At 30.7% G+C, this 14,862-nt stretch overlaps 2 protein-coding genes and 1 long non-coding RNA gene across 3 annotated transcripts; all 3 read left to right on the top strand.

The window, feature by feature from the left end:
* The first annotated feature begins 5,713 nt into the window (after nt 1-5,713).
* LOC105139298 (probable beta-1,3-galactosyltransferase 16) lies at nt 5,714-6,998 on the top strand. The gene has a single exon (XM_011045684.1). It carries the CDS (start codon nt 5,811-5,813, stop codon nt 6,771-6,773), a length of 963 nt encoding a protein of 320 aa, XP_011043986.1. The 5' UTR covers nt 5,714-5,810; the 3' UTR covers nt 6,774-6,998.
* A 1,147-nt stretch (nt 6,999-8,145) lies between these two features.
* On the top strand, nt 8,146-14,692 carry LOC105139296 (mitochondrial outer membrane protein porin 4). The gene is made up of 7 exons (XM_011045681.1): nt 8,146-8,382; nt 8,960-9,042; nt 9,541-9,608; nt 10,690-10,800; nt 10,974-11,060; nt 13,418-13,626; nt 14,064-14,692. Exons 2-7 carry the CDS (start codon nt 8,994-8,996, stop codon nt 14,365-14,367), a joined length of 828 nt encoding a protein of 275 aa, XP_011043983.1. The 5' UTR covers nt 8,146-8,382; nt 8,960-8,993; the 3' UTR covers nt 14,368-14,692.
* On the top strand, nt 13,633-13,932 carry LOC105139295 (uncharacterized). Its single transcript, XR_844949.1, has 2 exons — nt 13,633-13,738; nt 13,828-13,932. It is a non-coding gene; the product is annotated as an uncharacterized LOC105139295 (long non-coding RNA).
* Nucleotides 14,693-14,862: the final 170 nt, after the last annotated feature.

Raw genomic sequence — 14,862 nt, 5'->3', positions numbered from 1 at the left:
AAAAAAAATTCATCATTATACTTTTTAGATTTCATTCTTTTATTGTAAGTGATTAAATATTTATATTAAATATTTTATATATATATTAGATAAACTTGAAAAAAAAATTAATTCATTAATAAATTATTTTCCAGTTCATTTTCCATAACATAACCAAACACTAGAAAGTGTTTTCCAGTTCATTTTCCATAACACTGCCAAACATTGGAAGATACTTTTCTGGAATTCATTTTCCAGGAATTCACTTTCCTCGGAATTCATTTTCCAAAAGGAAACAACTTTCCTGCAAACAAACAGAGCCCAATATATAGTTTTTTTAATGTACTTTTCTGATTTTAAAAATTTAAATATAAATTGAAAATTTTTATACATATATACAATCAAATAAACTAAAAACTATATATGTTAATAAATAAATAAAATATCATTAACAATACCTAAAAACAACTTAAAAAACTAAAAAACAAATATAAATCAAGATATTTAATCTCGTAAAATAGTATATTTACTCAATCATGTTTGTTAATTTTTATATATTAAAATATTTTATTATTTAATCAAATGATAATAAAAATAAATAAAATTTATTAAATTGATTGAATAAAATAAAAAAAAAAGGAATAATATGCAAAGCTACACATTAGAAATATCATCTAAAAATAAATATTTTTATTTTTAAAAATATAATTTATCTATACAAAATATTTAAAAAATCACAATTAAATCAAAAAAACTTCTTCAAAAATTAAACACACTATCAAAAAATTATCATCATTTAAAAGAGGCTCTCTAAGCAAAGTAAAAGGGAAAAGGGTTATTAATGTAAATATAATTAATTTAAAAAAATATTAATTGAAAAAAATAGAAAAAAAGGTCAGGCCAACTCGCTTAGCCTATTTTATAAGTGCTTGCGCGACTGGACCCCTTTTTTTAATTACACCTAGGGCGAATGATATGTTTTCTATCCTATTTTTTTTTTTTTAAAAATAGACAATGTATTTTCTATTTTGCCTAGATTTTAGTTAATGTGGTAGTTGGAAAATCAAGTTCAAGGTATTTTCAACCAATTTGTTTTACCAAAAACACTTTAGAAACCATCACAAACCAATCCATGACCTTAAAAAACCACCCAAAAAACCAAACTTACATGAAACCAAAAGTCAACTTGAGTTTAGATATGTTTTCTCACGAACTTTCAAGGAATAAAAATATGTTTAGTGGCATAAATTGATGTCAATGATATATTTCTCTCTCTATCACTAAAACTAGTGATTTCTCTCTCTTTCCTCTCTCAATTAAGGAAAAAAAAATAACAAAAATAAATTTTATGTACCAAAAAAGAATTGAAAAAATGTTGAGGAACTGAAATTGTATAATTTGCGTGATTGTTTAAGTTAGAGAACCAATATGCATCTATTTCAAAACTTATGGTACGTCACTCATGCTTGCTATATATTTTTTTTATTTCGGTCCCTTTTCTTTCAATCTTATCTTTTCATAAGTATTCAAAATCTTATCTTTTCAATCAATTACTCTTTAATTAAAATTAAATCACTCAAAAATAAAGTTTAAGGACTAAATTAAAAAACTATAAAAATTCTTATAGTCTATGCATAATATAATGTGAGAGGATGAACAGTAAAAACAATGCTGAATAAAAACACCACACCATTTAGATTATAGATAATATATATATTAAATGATAAGATGATAAATATTATTTATATATAGGTGTTTAATATCAATATATATGTCCAGGCAGATTTCAGTTCAAGTTTAATAATATTTATATTTTATCTATTATCCATCAAGTTCAAAAATATTTACCTATTTGGTCTAGGTCAAGTCATATTAAATTGTAATCCTTACTGGGAATGAAACAACTAAGGTTTTTAGTTAACAAAAAATTCACCTTTAAGTTTTGATAGTTCAAAATTTGACTTTGATATTCTAATAGGCAGCATATTATTTATCCAGGTGAAAGACGTGTTGTCCGTTTTACTTAAAAAACACTTGAAAAGATTACATCTCTTCTCTTTATTTTTATTTTGTTTGAAAAAAAAACAAAAAGCGTCGAAGGCTTGCTAAATTTTTATATTTTAAAATAAAATTCTTTTTAAATGAATAATTACAATGATAATAAAAAGTTAACAAATTATTTTATTATCTATAAATAAGATTAGAGTTTTTCATGGTAATATTTACAATTAATTTATGAATAATTATATATAAATATAATATTTATTTTTTAAAAAAAATATTGCACAAATATTGCACGTGAACATTCAATGATAATAAAATATAAAAAAGTTAATTTTAACTAAATACATATATTTTTTCTCATGAATTTAAATTATTGGAATTCTTGTGCATCTTTGTTTTAATTACCTGAAGTTCTTATTAAAAAATATGTGTTGTTAATAAAAAAGATGTGTTTCATGAAAACAAAATAAAAATACATAAATAAAAAAAGATGATTTTGACTAAGAAAATTATTTTTTTAGAATTTAAATATTTTGAACTCTTTTTCTTTATAGAACTTAAATAGTTTGAACTCATTTGAATATTTATTTTAATTTTCATAGAATTTAAGAAAAATTCGCTTTGAAAATAATTTTGTTATTGTTAACTAACAGTATTCTCGTAACTTATACTTAAAAAACATTTGTATGTAAATATTTTACTTTTTATTGAAAAAATTAACTTTCTGTTTTAATATTTAATTATTGTTAATAATTTATTTTTAAAAAATATCAATTTATATATTCTCAATTAACAAATTTCATGACACCAAAAATACATTTATAATATCAAAACCTTCTTGTTTTATATTCAAAATTAACTTAGAATCTAAACCAAGAGTAGCAGAGACACTATATATAAAGACAAATCAGCGTGGAAAAATAAATGAGTGAGTAAACGGATAGGCTAGATGGACACAGAAACTTAATTTAAAAGAGTTCGAACCGATAAAATTGAGTGCTCACAAAATTGTAAAACAACCGTTTATTTTTTTATTTTTTTTAGCCTATTACAATACAATCATTTTTTTTTTAACAGACGACATCAAATTAAACACTGCTTCTTTTTATATGCATGTCCCTCGAAAAGACACTGCCAAATATTGCTCTCTTTTTTTGGTAACTTTTTTTTTCTCTTTTCCTAGTTCTCTTCTAGCAATCTAGCTCTGAATCACCCCAATTATTTATTACTAGTTATTTATTCCATATTTCATCGTGGATTATAATTTTTTTTTTAAGAAACAATGATTTATAGATTATTTTAATGTATTTTTTACATGAAAATTTAAAACATAAATTGAAAAGAACAGGTAAATATTTAGTTAACTCAATTGATAATCATCTATGTAAATAAACAAAAAACAATTATTAACAATAACTGAAAAAATAAAAAGATGAATGTAAATTAAGATATTTAATTACATAAAATGTGATATTTATTATTTTATATTTACTAAAATTATTTATTTAAATAAATAAAAGATAATTAAAATAGAAACATAGATCAAATTGATTTAATAAACTCATGGTCTAAAAACAATATATATTACGCAAGGCCGAATATATCAAGATTATTATTTAAAAAAACAAATTTTATTTTGAAAAATGATTTTCATCCGTATAAATATATATATATATATATATATCGATGAATTAGAATAATATTTTCAAAATCAAATACAAACTAAAAATTTTTAAAAAAATTTATATTAAAAAAACAAGCAAAACTTGTGATTTAGGTCATGAGACTAGAATAAAATTATATATATAAAAAAACTTAAGATAATTAAAAAAATAATATTTGTAAAAAAATAATGTACAATGATAAGATTGTAAAAGAAAATAAACAAAAAATAGAAAGAATACGAATGACATTAACTTTTTAAATCCATGATCTGGGTTATTAGATTAGATGCAATAGAAAAAATACGAAGCCCATTCTCCAACAAATCAAATATTAAAGAATGAAACTGGAAAAAAAAATTAATTACATAAAAGGATTTTAAAAAATTATAATTATAAGAAAGAATGTGAAAATTGAATTAGAAAATACATTAAAGGGTGAAAATTTTTTTAATTAGAGAATTAAATTGAAATGAAAAATAACTTTAACCAAAGAAAAAACAAAAAAAAGGAATCAAATTAATAAAAAATATAAACTTTGATTGAAGAATGAAATTGAAAGCCAATAAAACTTTACTAAAATCACCAAGGAAAAAAAAAAGCATCAAAATGAAAAAATAACATGAAAAATTGTAATTAAAAGGATAAATTGAAAACAAATAAAATTTTTATAAAAATGATAAGAATTAAAAAAAATATAGACTAAAATTGAAATATTAAAAACAAAAAAGACAATCATACACTTTTCTTAATAAAAAAGAAAAAAGGATGGAAAAAAAATCACCAATAAAAAATCATTCATCATCCATCGTCACAAGTCTTACCTAAAGGAAGAGGACACAATGCCTATTCCAGCAACACATTGGAAGTGCAGGTTTTGGTCACCAAATAATGTCTCATGCACTTTTTTAAGATACGGATGTCGTCCATTCTCTAATATATAATGAGTATGTATTATCAATTTTTTTAAATAAAAAATTAAAATTTTATTATAAAAAAATATCAAAATACTCCTTATCTTTTATGAAATCACAAATAAACTCATGTGAAATCACATAACTTAATTTAATGTTTTTCTTTTATAAAGGCAAATACATATTTTAACCCTAGTCTAAGAAGGGAAAAACCAAAAAACTCTCAATCAACGACTTTACTTTTTTAAATTCTACGAGTAAAGAATATTTTAAATATTTTAAAGTTTATAAAAAGATAAAAACAAAATTATTAATTAACATTTTTAAATTTTATAGACTTTAGAATTAAAAATATATTTTTATTATATTTTTTAAAAATACTAACATGCCATTGAATAATCTTTTATGACCGATGGACTTACGGAGAAAAAACATTAAATTACCCTCAACATGAAGGCTTCCTTTTTTTCCCATCAAATAACAAATTAATAATTTTGCTATAGCAATCCATTCATAATAAATTGTGTCTCCCACTAAACTGAAAAACTCATGTAATATATTTCCTGTTAATCTGCATCTTTTCTTTCCTTTTTGAACACAAAAAACCAAGCCCCTGGTATTCCTGGGGATCATCATTTGAAGTACTATTTCCCAGCAGATCACTGGGAACAGCGTGCACTCTATTTCGGGGGTCAATGGTATTGCTTTGCATTCAAGTGTGGTGAGCGACACGTCAGGTAAAGAGGTCTCGAAGCCGGCCATGTTCATGCCAATATACCTAATTACGAAAAGGTGACCAAGTAGCTTTTGCCATGTGCAAGCGAAGACCGAATAACGTCCAGCCAAATTTATAGGCCCAATCCCACTATCCCTCACTGCAAAATCTTATTTGCATTTGATTTCCACAGGCACGAAGACGTATAGTGCAATCCCCTTTCTTCATGGAAAAGGGGAGCTAACCTACGGAATAGACTTTAAACTCCTTGATTTAGGCCATATAACAAGAAAAGAAAGGCCTAGTTTGTCCCAAGATCCAAGGACATAATGGTACATTCAATGGTATGTTTTCTTCTCCCCTCTGATCAAGACCTTTTTCCTTAGTGGAATAAAAGTCAACACGGTAGTCTATATCGCACGTAATTGCCAATTTAATTGTACTTTGAATCTAAGAATACTTGGAATTCATCAAATCATCACTACATAACTTCTTCTTACGAAGAGCCAGAGCAAGGGATCCGAGAAGCAAGTGACAATGAAGAGCACCTCAAAGCCAGACCGGCACCGCTTCATTCTCTACTCTTTATTTTTCATCTTCTTCCTGTGTGCCTTGGCTACCATCAATGGAATCCGATTTGATAGCTTGTTAAGTTTTGGTAGATGTGCTCTCTCCAACATTCCATCTCAATCCTCCGCTCCATCTTCTAACAATTTTCTTGCCGTGAATTCTTCAACCTCTAGTGATGATATTCGCATACTTATAGGCGTTCTAACACTTCCCGATCAATACCAACGTCGACATTTTCTGCGCCTCATATACGGCACCCAATCTCCGGTGGGAGCACAGATTGATGTGAAGTTTGTGTTTTGCAATCTAACCAAGGAAGACCAGAAGGTACTTGTTGCTCTTGAGATAATGCGGTATGATGATATTATCATCCTGGATTGCAAGGAGAACATGAACAAAGGTAAAACCTACACTTACTTTTCAAGCTTGCCAGAAATGCTGAATGACACAGATAGACCTTACCCTCCTTATCATTATGTCATGAAAACCGATGATGACACATATTTCCGGTTAGATAATTTAGTGGGGTCGTTAAAACCATTGCCCAGAGAAGATTTGTACTATGGTTATGTTATCCCATGCCCTAGCATGGACCCTTTCGTGCATTATATGTCTGGCATGGGATACATGATCTCATGGGATATTGTAGAGTGGATTAGAGATTCTGAGGTGCCAAAAAATCATTTGGAAGGGCCAGAGGATAAAGTTTTTGGTGATTGGATCCGAGAAGGCCACCGTGCAAAGAATAGGTATAATGCTAAGTGGTCTATGTACAATTTTCCTGAGCCGCACACACAATGCACGCATGAGCTTTGGCCGAACACAACTGCGGTTCATCTGCTGAAGAATCAAGAGAAGTGGATCCAAACATTGAAGTATTTCAATGTTACTAGCAATCTCAAACCTTCTAAATTGTATCATATACCTTAGGCAATACCTTCATTCAATATTTTGTTTTAGATTATTTGAATTACACTAGGAGTTTTAGAATTCTGCAAGTCTAATTTTGACTTTGATTGGAGTTCATAATTTGCTTTTCACTTTCTATAGCTGGTGATCTCATTCATGTAAGTCGAACATGTGAGAAAACATGAAGGGCGCACATATTTGGTGCCCCAAGAATATAAAATGAGCCATTCAAATTATTTCATTGTTGATCGTGGATCAGTTATCACTGCATGTATTCTTTTCTAGTTCTTCACTTCTGCAATTGACCAAGGAATCGAAATGTCAAAATACATGAATGCATGCTGCTAAATTTGCCTTAGCCCATACAAACCAGACTTGAACTTCAATTGTCTATTCCTTAGGCTCAAGTGACTCGGTTTATTTGGTCGGGTTGACTTCAAGAATTTATTTTAACTTTTGACTAAAACGAAGTTGTTATTTTTTATTTGTATTCTTTGTACATAAAAACATCATTTTATTAAAAAAAATATTTTATTTAAAATTAATATAAGTTTACTCAATACAAACAGGACACGAACTTCAAGTCAAGTTGGACCCAAATTAGTCCTATAAATATGATGCCAAATCAAGCTACCCATTTTAATTTTCAACTATTTGTTCTCAATGTAATAATTTATTGATTTAAAGGTTGATTCAAATTGAATTTTATTTTAAATTAATTTAAATTTTAAATATATCAATCTTGGATTAATATAATTAATCTTGAGTAACCTAAACAAATCAACTCCAAATTTTTTTTAAAATTTTTATCTAAAGTTAATAGTGATTAATTTTTTTAAAATTCTATTCAAAACCACTCATTTTATTAAAAAAAAAAGTAAAATAATATTATTTTAAAATTATTTTAGTTTGCTTAACAATTATATTCACTATTTAAATTTTGAGTGGGTCAAAGAGAAACCTCAAACTAATGTAATAAATATTTATAGTGTGTTTAAAAGTATGGTAATAATTATTTTTTAAAATATTTTTTATTTTAAAATATATTAAAATAAATATTTTTTATGTTTTAAAAATTATTTTTACACTAACATATCAAAATAATTTAAAAATAAAAAAAATATTAATTTAAAATAAAAAAAACTTATTTTTTTTTTTAAATACTTTCAAAACACAATTTAGAAGACACCCTTACCCTTATCTCATATCTCATTCCCAGCTGCCCATTTCGATTTCTCAGGTCACCAGTGTCACTGCAGAAACCCCTCTCACTGGCCTGTTACCTGAATCCCTCACAGTCAAATAAAAACTCTCAATTTATCTTAAGAACCTCTCTCCAATCGAGATCCGCGCCTGTTCCGTCCTTTATCTATCACCAACCATTAAAGTAACCTAATCACCCCACTCGTGTCCCGTTTTTGACCTTGGCCTTCCCTGCCTGGCCTTGCTTTGGTCCCTCATTACTCACAACTAGACCAGTGCGCCATTCAATTTAAAATACCACATCCACTTACTCTTCGGCAATACACATATATAACCTGCCTACTGATTCCGCCGCCGCCGCCGCCGCTGCCGAATTTGTCGGTGATCGTTGGCGTGTTCCATTTCATTTCGTTTTCTTATCTCCTGTGTAAGCATCTCTCTGTCTCGTGTATAAATGAGGGAGAGATTTGATAGATGTCGTATTTAATTACTTTTTCGTTAGGGTTGTTTTTTCACTCATTAATGCATCATCATGAGTTTTAAAATCAGTGTTACTACTTTTAATCCAGTAAGCACCTGCAATGGCCATGCTAATTGCGAAGAAAACATGTCTGTCTAGAGGTTTTGAAATCCAACTAGTTGATTTGGAAACTTCTGTAAAGTGCAATCTAATACAGAGTAGAGTAGTTTAGGAAGTCATCGCAGTGCTTAAATGATAATGGAAATGGTGGGTGCTTTTGTTTTATGATTGGTTCTGTTTTACTTTAGGATATAATATAATGCTTTTCGTTCTCATTTTGATGTTAATGGTGGTTTGTGCACCTATGTATGTAGATGCAGTGTTTTGCAAAGGCTTGTATCGTTACTATCGTATATGCCTCAACACAAGTGTTTTGCGAGGGCATCTATCATTTTCTCGTGTTGTTTCTTCTTTTCTTTCCTGTGTTGTTGATAAATGGCTTCCTTTTGGTCTGTGGCTCATGTGAATTGTCTTGGTTTTACAGGGTATAGTTGGCAAATCATTCTTCCTAATTAAAGATGGGCAGCAAACCAGCTCCATTTTCAGATATTGGCAAAAGAGCCAAAGGTATCTTTTATATGGGTGTTTATATGTAACCATGTAGTTTTATTTTCTTGTGATACCAGATGCGTGTTTGGATGCTAGGACATGGATGTTTTGATGTGTTCATCTATGTGCTTATCTGTGAATGCCTAATGGTTTGATATGGAGTTTCCACTATTGAAATTTTACCTGAGGTTTGACCTTTTTTTATGGCGTGACTAAACTTTGAGAAAAAAACACTTTTTTTTTTATTAATCTGTCAAAGGGAAAATCAATTCCAGTATTTATTTATTACACAAAGTAATACACTACATCACTTGGATTGAAAATATGTAACCATAACCTTGGACTTAAGGTAGCAATCCTTCCTGTAAAATGTTTGTTACTTTTTTTTCTTAGAGAGAGTGACTTTTAATGTATATTGTCTCTCATTGTTGATGCTGTGTTGACTGAATTAGGCTTTTACAAATTTGCTTTAGCTATAACTTCTGATTTTTCGCAAACATTGCTTATCTCATGCAGACCTCTTGACCAAAGATTACAACTATGATCACAAGTTTACCCTGTCAATTCTGAGTTCTACTGGAATGGTACCATTGAATTTACATCTCCTTATTCACTGCTTTTCATAATAACATTTGTTTAGGGGATATCTGTCTGGGTATTTCAGATTTCACACCAAAATGCTTTGTATATGGTTTTACATACTCTCTTGTTAAGGCAGTGAACTATTGATCTATGTGTGTTTTCTCCTTGAAATTGTAAATGTTATACATACTAACTGTTGATGCTTGCAACTCACTGGACTAATATCTGATACACTTGATTAGAATGTCGAACCACAAGTACTTTTAAATGATTTATATGTTGAGTGTTGGGATGCATATTTGAGCAGGTGCAAATCCTATGGTTCGATTCTATGTCCGCTCTAAGTACATGTTTGACATTCTAAGTGTTAAGATATTAGTGAAGTGTTAGGTCATGATTGGTTATAGAAACTATTGACTAACGCCACAAAAACTATCAAGCTGGATAGAGATAAGAAATATTCCTGATCATGTGAGAAGACATATCTTTCAAATTGGAATGAGTGTTTAAGTGTTGTGCGCATGGAAAGAAAGAGTGTGTTTTTGAAACAAAGCTGAAAGGCCATAAATGATTGAAAATGACTTGGTTTTGCAAGGTTAACCAAACTCAGGAGAGATCTTCTTAGTCTTGATGACCTTGACCAATATCAACAAGTTAATGAAAGAAAGAACCAGATAGATTTTCTTTCGGAACTCATTCTCATGTATTTGCTTTCATTCATTCCTGTTGTTTATCTAAAGGAATGGTACTTTAGATAATCCAAATGACTTTTAAGGACACCAGTCATTGAATGTATCTTCAAACATGTTTGGAATATTGAAGCTAATTAATGAAAGAGATTAGGTAAAGTCTGATTTGGCATGCCAGTCGATTATTTAGAATTTTCTTTTCTCAGTGTTAAATATTTGATGTGGGAATTGGGCATGCAAGGTTGTCATAGTGCTCCTGTTTTTCAGAAAATAGGACCCCATTCATAAATAAATTTTGATGTTATTGTTTCTCTTAAAAGAAGAAGCATTTAGAGTTCGAATGATGAGGTTGTGATGCTATCTAATAAAATATATCTTTATACTGCATGTGCAGGGGTTTACAGCCACAGGTTTGAAGAAGGATGAAATTTTTATTGGTGATATAAGCACCTTGTACAGGAGCAAGAATACTGTTGTGGATGTGAAAGTTGATACCTATTCCATTGTAAGAAAGAAGTTCTTGTAATTGATCAGAATTTTTGGCTTTTTCACTCACTTAACTACGATTGAATTCTTACTCTTACCATGGTCATTTGGAAATATAGTCAATGCTCAATTATTTGCATTCAGGTGCCTTGATGGTATGCTGATCTGTTTCTATGTGTAACTCTTTGACAGGTGTCTACCAAAGTGACTGTCAATGACATTTTACCCAGCACTAAAGCAGCATTTAGTTTCAAAATACCTGATCACAAGTCTGGCAAGGTCAGTGCATTTTAAATTGTGCAACAACAAAAAAAAATTATGATAAGAATTTGCATGCTGCATGTGCATGGAACTGTTAGGGATGCATTTGTATTGGAAGTTACTTGTTCCTTGCATGACTTCCCAGTAATTTTTCTTACTTTCAGAATTTGGTAATCTTGTTATCAATCTGTACTTTATAGAGCCTTTCCATGTTGCTTAAAGTGGAAAATCTATCTAGTGTCATTCAGTTGATCCATAGCTGGGTAATGGCCTTTTCTTTTTACTTTTTACGAGTCATACCATACTACTATTCACTGTGACATGCAACTCATCCTAAAGTTTTAACCAACAAAAGGAAGCATAAAGCTGAATGAAAATGGAACTTAACAAGCAAGTACTACAAATAAATAGTATTTTCCATGGTTGTTTTCCGTAGTTGGGTATGGCTAGTGATGGAATTAAACAAGTGCTAACATCATATAGAAGACGAGGGAAAATGCATGTGATCGGATTAAGCTTAGATCTAATAGTATCCTAATCATATAAATAAGTGAAAGGTAAAATTTCAATTGAACTTGGGACTTCATGATTGTAGGTGTTACAATATCATGTACGATCATTTTCCCTCATAGAACATTGTTAGTTATTTTTCATATTTAAAAAAAAAAATACAAGGCAAAGTCATCATGAAATTAATCGTCTGCTCTTGCTCTAGTTGATAACCACGTACTTGAAACACACACCAAAAAAAAATAAAAATTGGGGGTGTTTGGCCTTGAGTTTCAACCAGCTCTTTGTCAAAATTTGAAATTCGTCTTTGCTTCAAATTATTTTTTTTTAGTGTTTTTTAATTGTTTTGATGTGCTGAAATAATATATATATATATATTATTTTAATGCATTTCCAAGCAAAAAATACTTTGAAAAACAATCACTACCACACTTTCAAACATCCCATTGAAGAGAATAAATCCACAATTATCAATCATGCTTTAATGATTCTCATGTTTGTGCACATGAAAATCTTTCAAGGTTTGGTAGATGATGTTGGTTCTTAAAATAAAGCCCACTGAGCTTTAAAGGTTGGTGGTTTAGAGGGGAAAAAAACTTGCAACTCCTCATCTACAATATCATTAAAAATTTTAAAGTGTGTGATGGAAAGAAAAGGATGGTTAATTAATCTGCCAGCAATGGCATTTATTTATTTTTTTTGAAATGGGCTCCATAAATAGTTGTCCCTACCATGAATGCTGGCATTTTTTTTTTTTTGAATTAGCACCAGGTATACAGGCTAGGGCCCGACTAATCCTGGGGGTGCACAGGCCCTTGGCAAGGAGTTTCCTACAATTGCACCATGGTTAAATAATGGGCTTTGTCCAAGTCTGATGGCCCCATGAAATTGTTTGCATCTGGCAAGAGTGGGATCTTGGAAAGGAAGCACACTGCCAATTCCCAGGCCATCTCTGCTAGGCCAACTCCATGGGGTCATGAATGCTGGCATTATTATTGTTTCCTTTCTCTTTTATTATAAGAACTAATATTTGGGCCCAATTAGTCTGAGTGAGCCATTAAGTTAAAAAGGCCCAAAATATGGTTGGCATGTGAATTCAACTGTTCCAATGTGCTGAAATGCCAAACAACAATGATTTTATAACATTGCAACTGTTTAAACGCTGTAACATGGTTAGCATATTCCAAATCCCAAAATGTGATGATTTTAGTGTTAAAACACTTTTTTAACAACCATGGTTGCAGCAATGCTGAGCAAGAGTCAAGTTTTTCCGAGACAGCAGCAAATTAGCATGAGTTTTTAATATGTAGAATGATAATCTGAATGACTTTGTATCCGGGATTCTTCCTTAAACTACATGTGAGGCTATAGTACTGAATTGAGGCAGGCAGATTAGATTACTCTTACTCAGTAATGACTCTGCTGGCTAGCCCCCAAGTTCTCTTAAAGGACTTTCTGATAGTCTGAGTCCAAAGAATGCACAGGAAAAAACTCATATTATTGAAGACACCTTCATTTAGTGAAGTCTGTATCTCCATGTTCTACTTAATTTTTCCTAACATCAATCATCTTTCCAATAACAATGAATTACAAAGGTGAAATAACTTGTGGCATTTTTTCCTTGTGAGTGAATGAAACCTCCTTGCTTGAAATTTACTAGATTTACATGAAAAAATGAACTAGTGGAAAGAAGCACCTGTTATGTTTTAAATTAACTGGGAACAGGTTTGAGATTCTGGTAGAACATAATAACCAAGAAAAGCTCGTTAGATTTCATTTTGTTGTAGAAGTACTTGCTAATTGTGGATAACCTTTATGAAATTGTGTGCTGAAAATCTGACTTTTTTCTGTCTGTTGAGTCGCAGCTGGATGTGCAGTACCTTCATCATCATGCAGCCATTGATTCCAGCATTGGCCTCAATCCAAATCCTCTTTTGGAGCTCTCAGCTGCAATTGGAAGCAACAATCTTAGTGTGGGTGGTGAAGTTGGATTTGATACTGCTTCTTCTTCATTTGTCAAGTGCAATGCTGGGATTGGCTTGAACAAGCCAGACTTCTCTGCTGCATTTTTACTGTAAGCATACGTAAAGCTTGTTCTCTCTTGTTAAAAGAGTATTTATTCCTTCTTCTGTTTTAATATTTTATATGTCGTGCCTTTTGTCTTAAAAGGTATGAGCTTTTTTTTTGTAAAATTTGCCAAATTGTTATTTTTCTATGAAACATGGACACCTAATTACCCATGCAAAATGCTTTGTATTTTTCCTGCCAAGCTGAGTAATCTCCATTTAAAGACAAAATGAATATTCTTAAATCGCAGTAGTTACAGTATTAGATTTGTTAGTAGTAAAGGTACTTGTTCTTTTTTAGTATAAACTCATCAGAAGCAGCTAAATAATTATTCACAGGCGCTAGGAGTTATTATTGTTATTACATTTTAGGCCTTTTCATGTCTTATTGGTGTAAAGTTTGCTTTGACATGCCTTTAAATTGAAGCTCGACTTTGCTATGTAGGACGGACAAAGGACAAACTCTCAAGGCATCTTATGTTCATTCAGTGAACCCCTTACATTCAGTTGCCGCAGAAATGACTCACAGGCTTTCCTCCTTTGAGAACAGTTTTACCATTGGAAGTTCTCATGCAGTGGATCCATTTACAGTGGTAAAAACACGATTCTCTGACAATGGCAAGGCTGCAATGCTATGCCAACATGAATGGAGACCAAAGTCGCTTATAACTTTCTCAGCCGAGTATGACCCAAAGGCCACCCATGCGGCAGCCCCCAAGTTTGGCCTTGCTCTTGCTCTCAAGCCATGAATGTGAAACCAACTTTTATTCTGTTCAGCAACTTGAATTGAAGAACACCGGAATCCTGTTATATTTTTTCCAGAACCCGAGGAGGGTTCAAGTTTTTACCTTGTACATGTAGGTAAACCAAAAGATCAAGTGAATGGTGAAAAAGTTCTCAAGTATTGTTTGGGAGATTGAACCCAATTTTGATAAGCTTTCGGAAAAGAAACAAGAGATCATAATACTATTTTTTGCAATTGAATTCTCGAGGATGCAGTGTAAAGGATGCTTAATCTCTCCTGATATTTCAGCCGCGTGATGCCTCGTGGAATAAATGTTTTTACTTTTGCCAGCTGATTCACTGCCCTAATATAATTACTGGTCTGTTCGCGTTACTTTTGTATTCTTATCAGTAACCATGTGTGCAGACGACTGCCATGATTCTGGTAATCCAATCCATCTCTCCACTACCTGATCTGGAAGAGGACTAGGCCAGCTACATGATTCGGACCTTTTCCCTCT

Source organism: Populus euphratica, unplaced genomic scaffold (genome assembly GCF_000495115.2).
Source record: "Populus euphratica unplaced genomic scaffold, PopEup_1.0 scaffold141.1, whole genome shotgun sequence".
Lineage (NCBI taxonomy): Eukaryota > Viridiplantae > Streptophyta > Magnoliopsida > Malpighiales > Salicaceae > Populus > Populus euphratica.
This window is presented reverse-complemented; position numbering and strand designations above follow the sequence as displayed.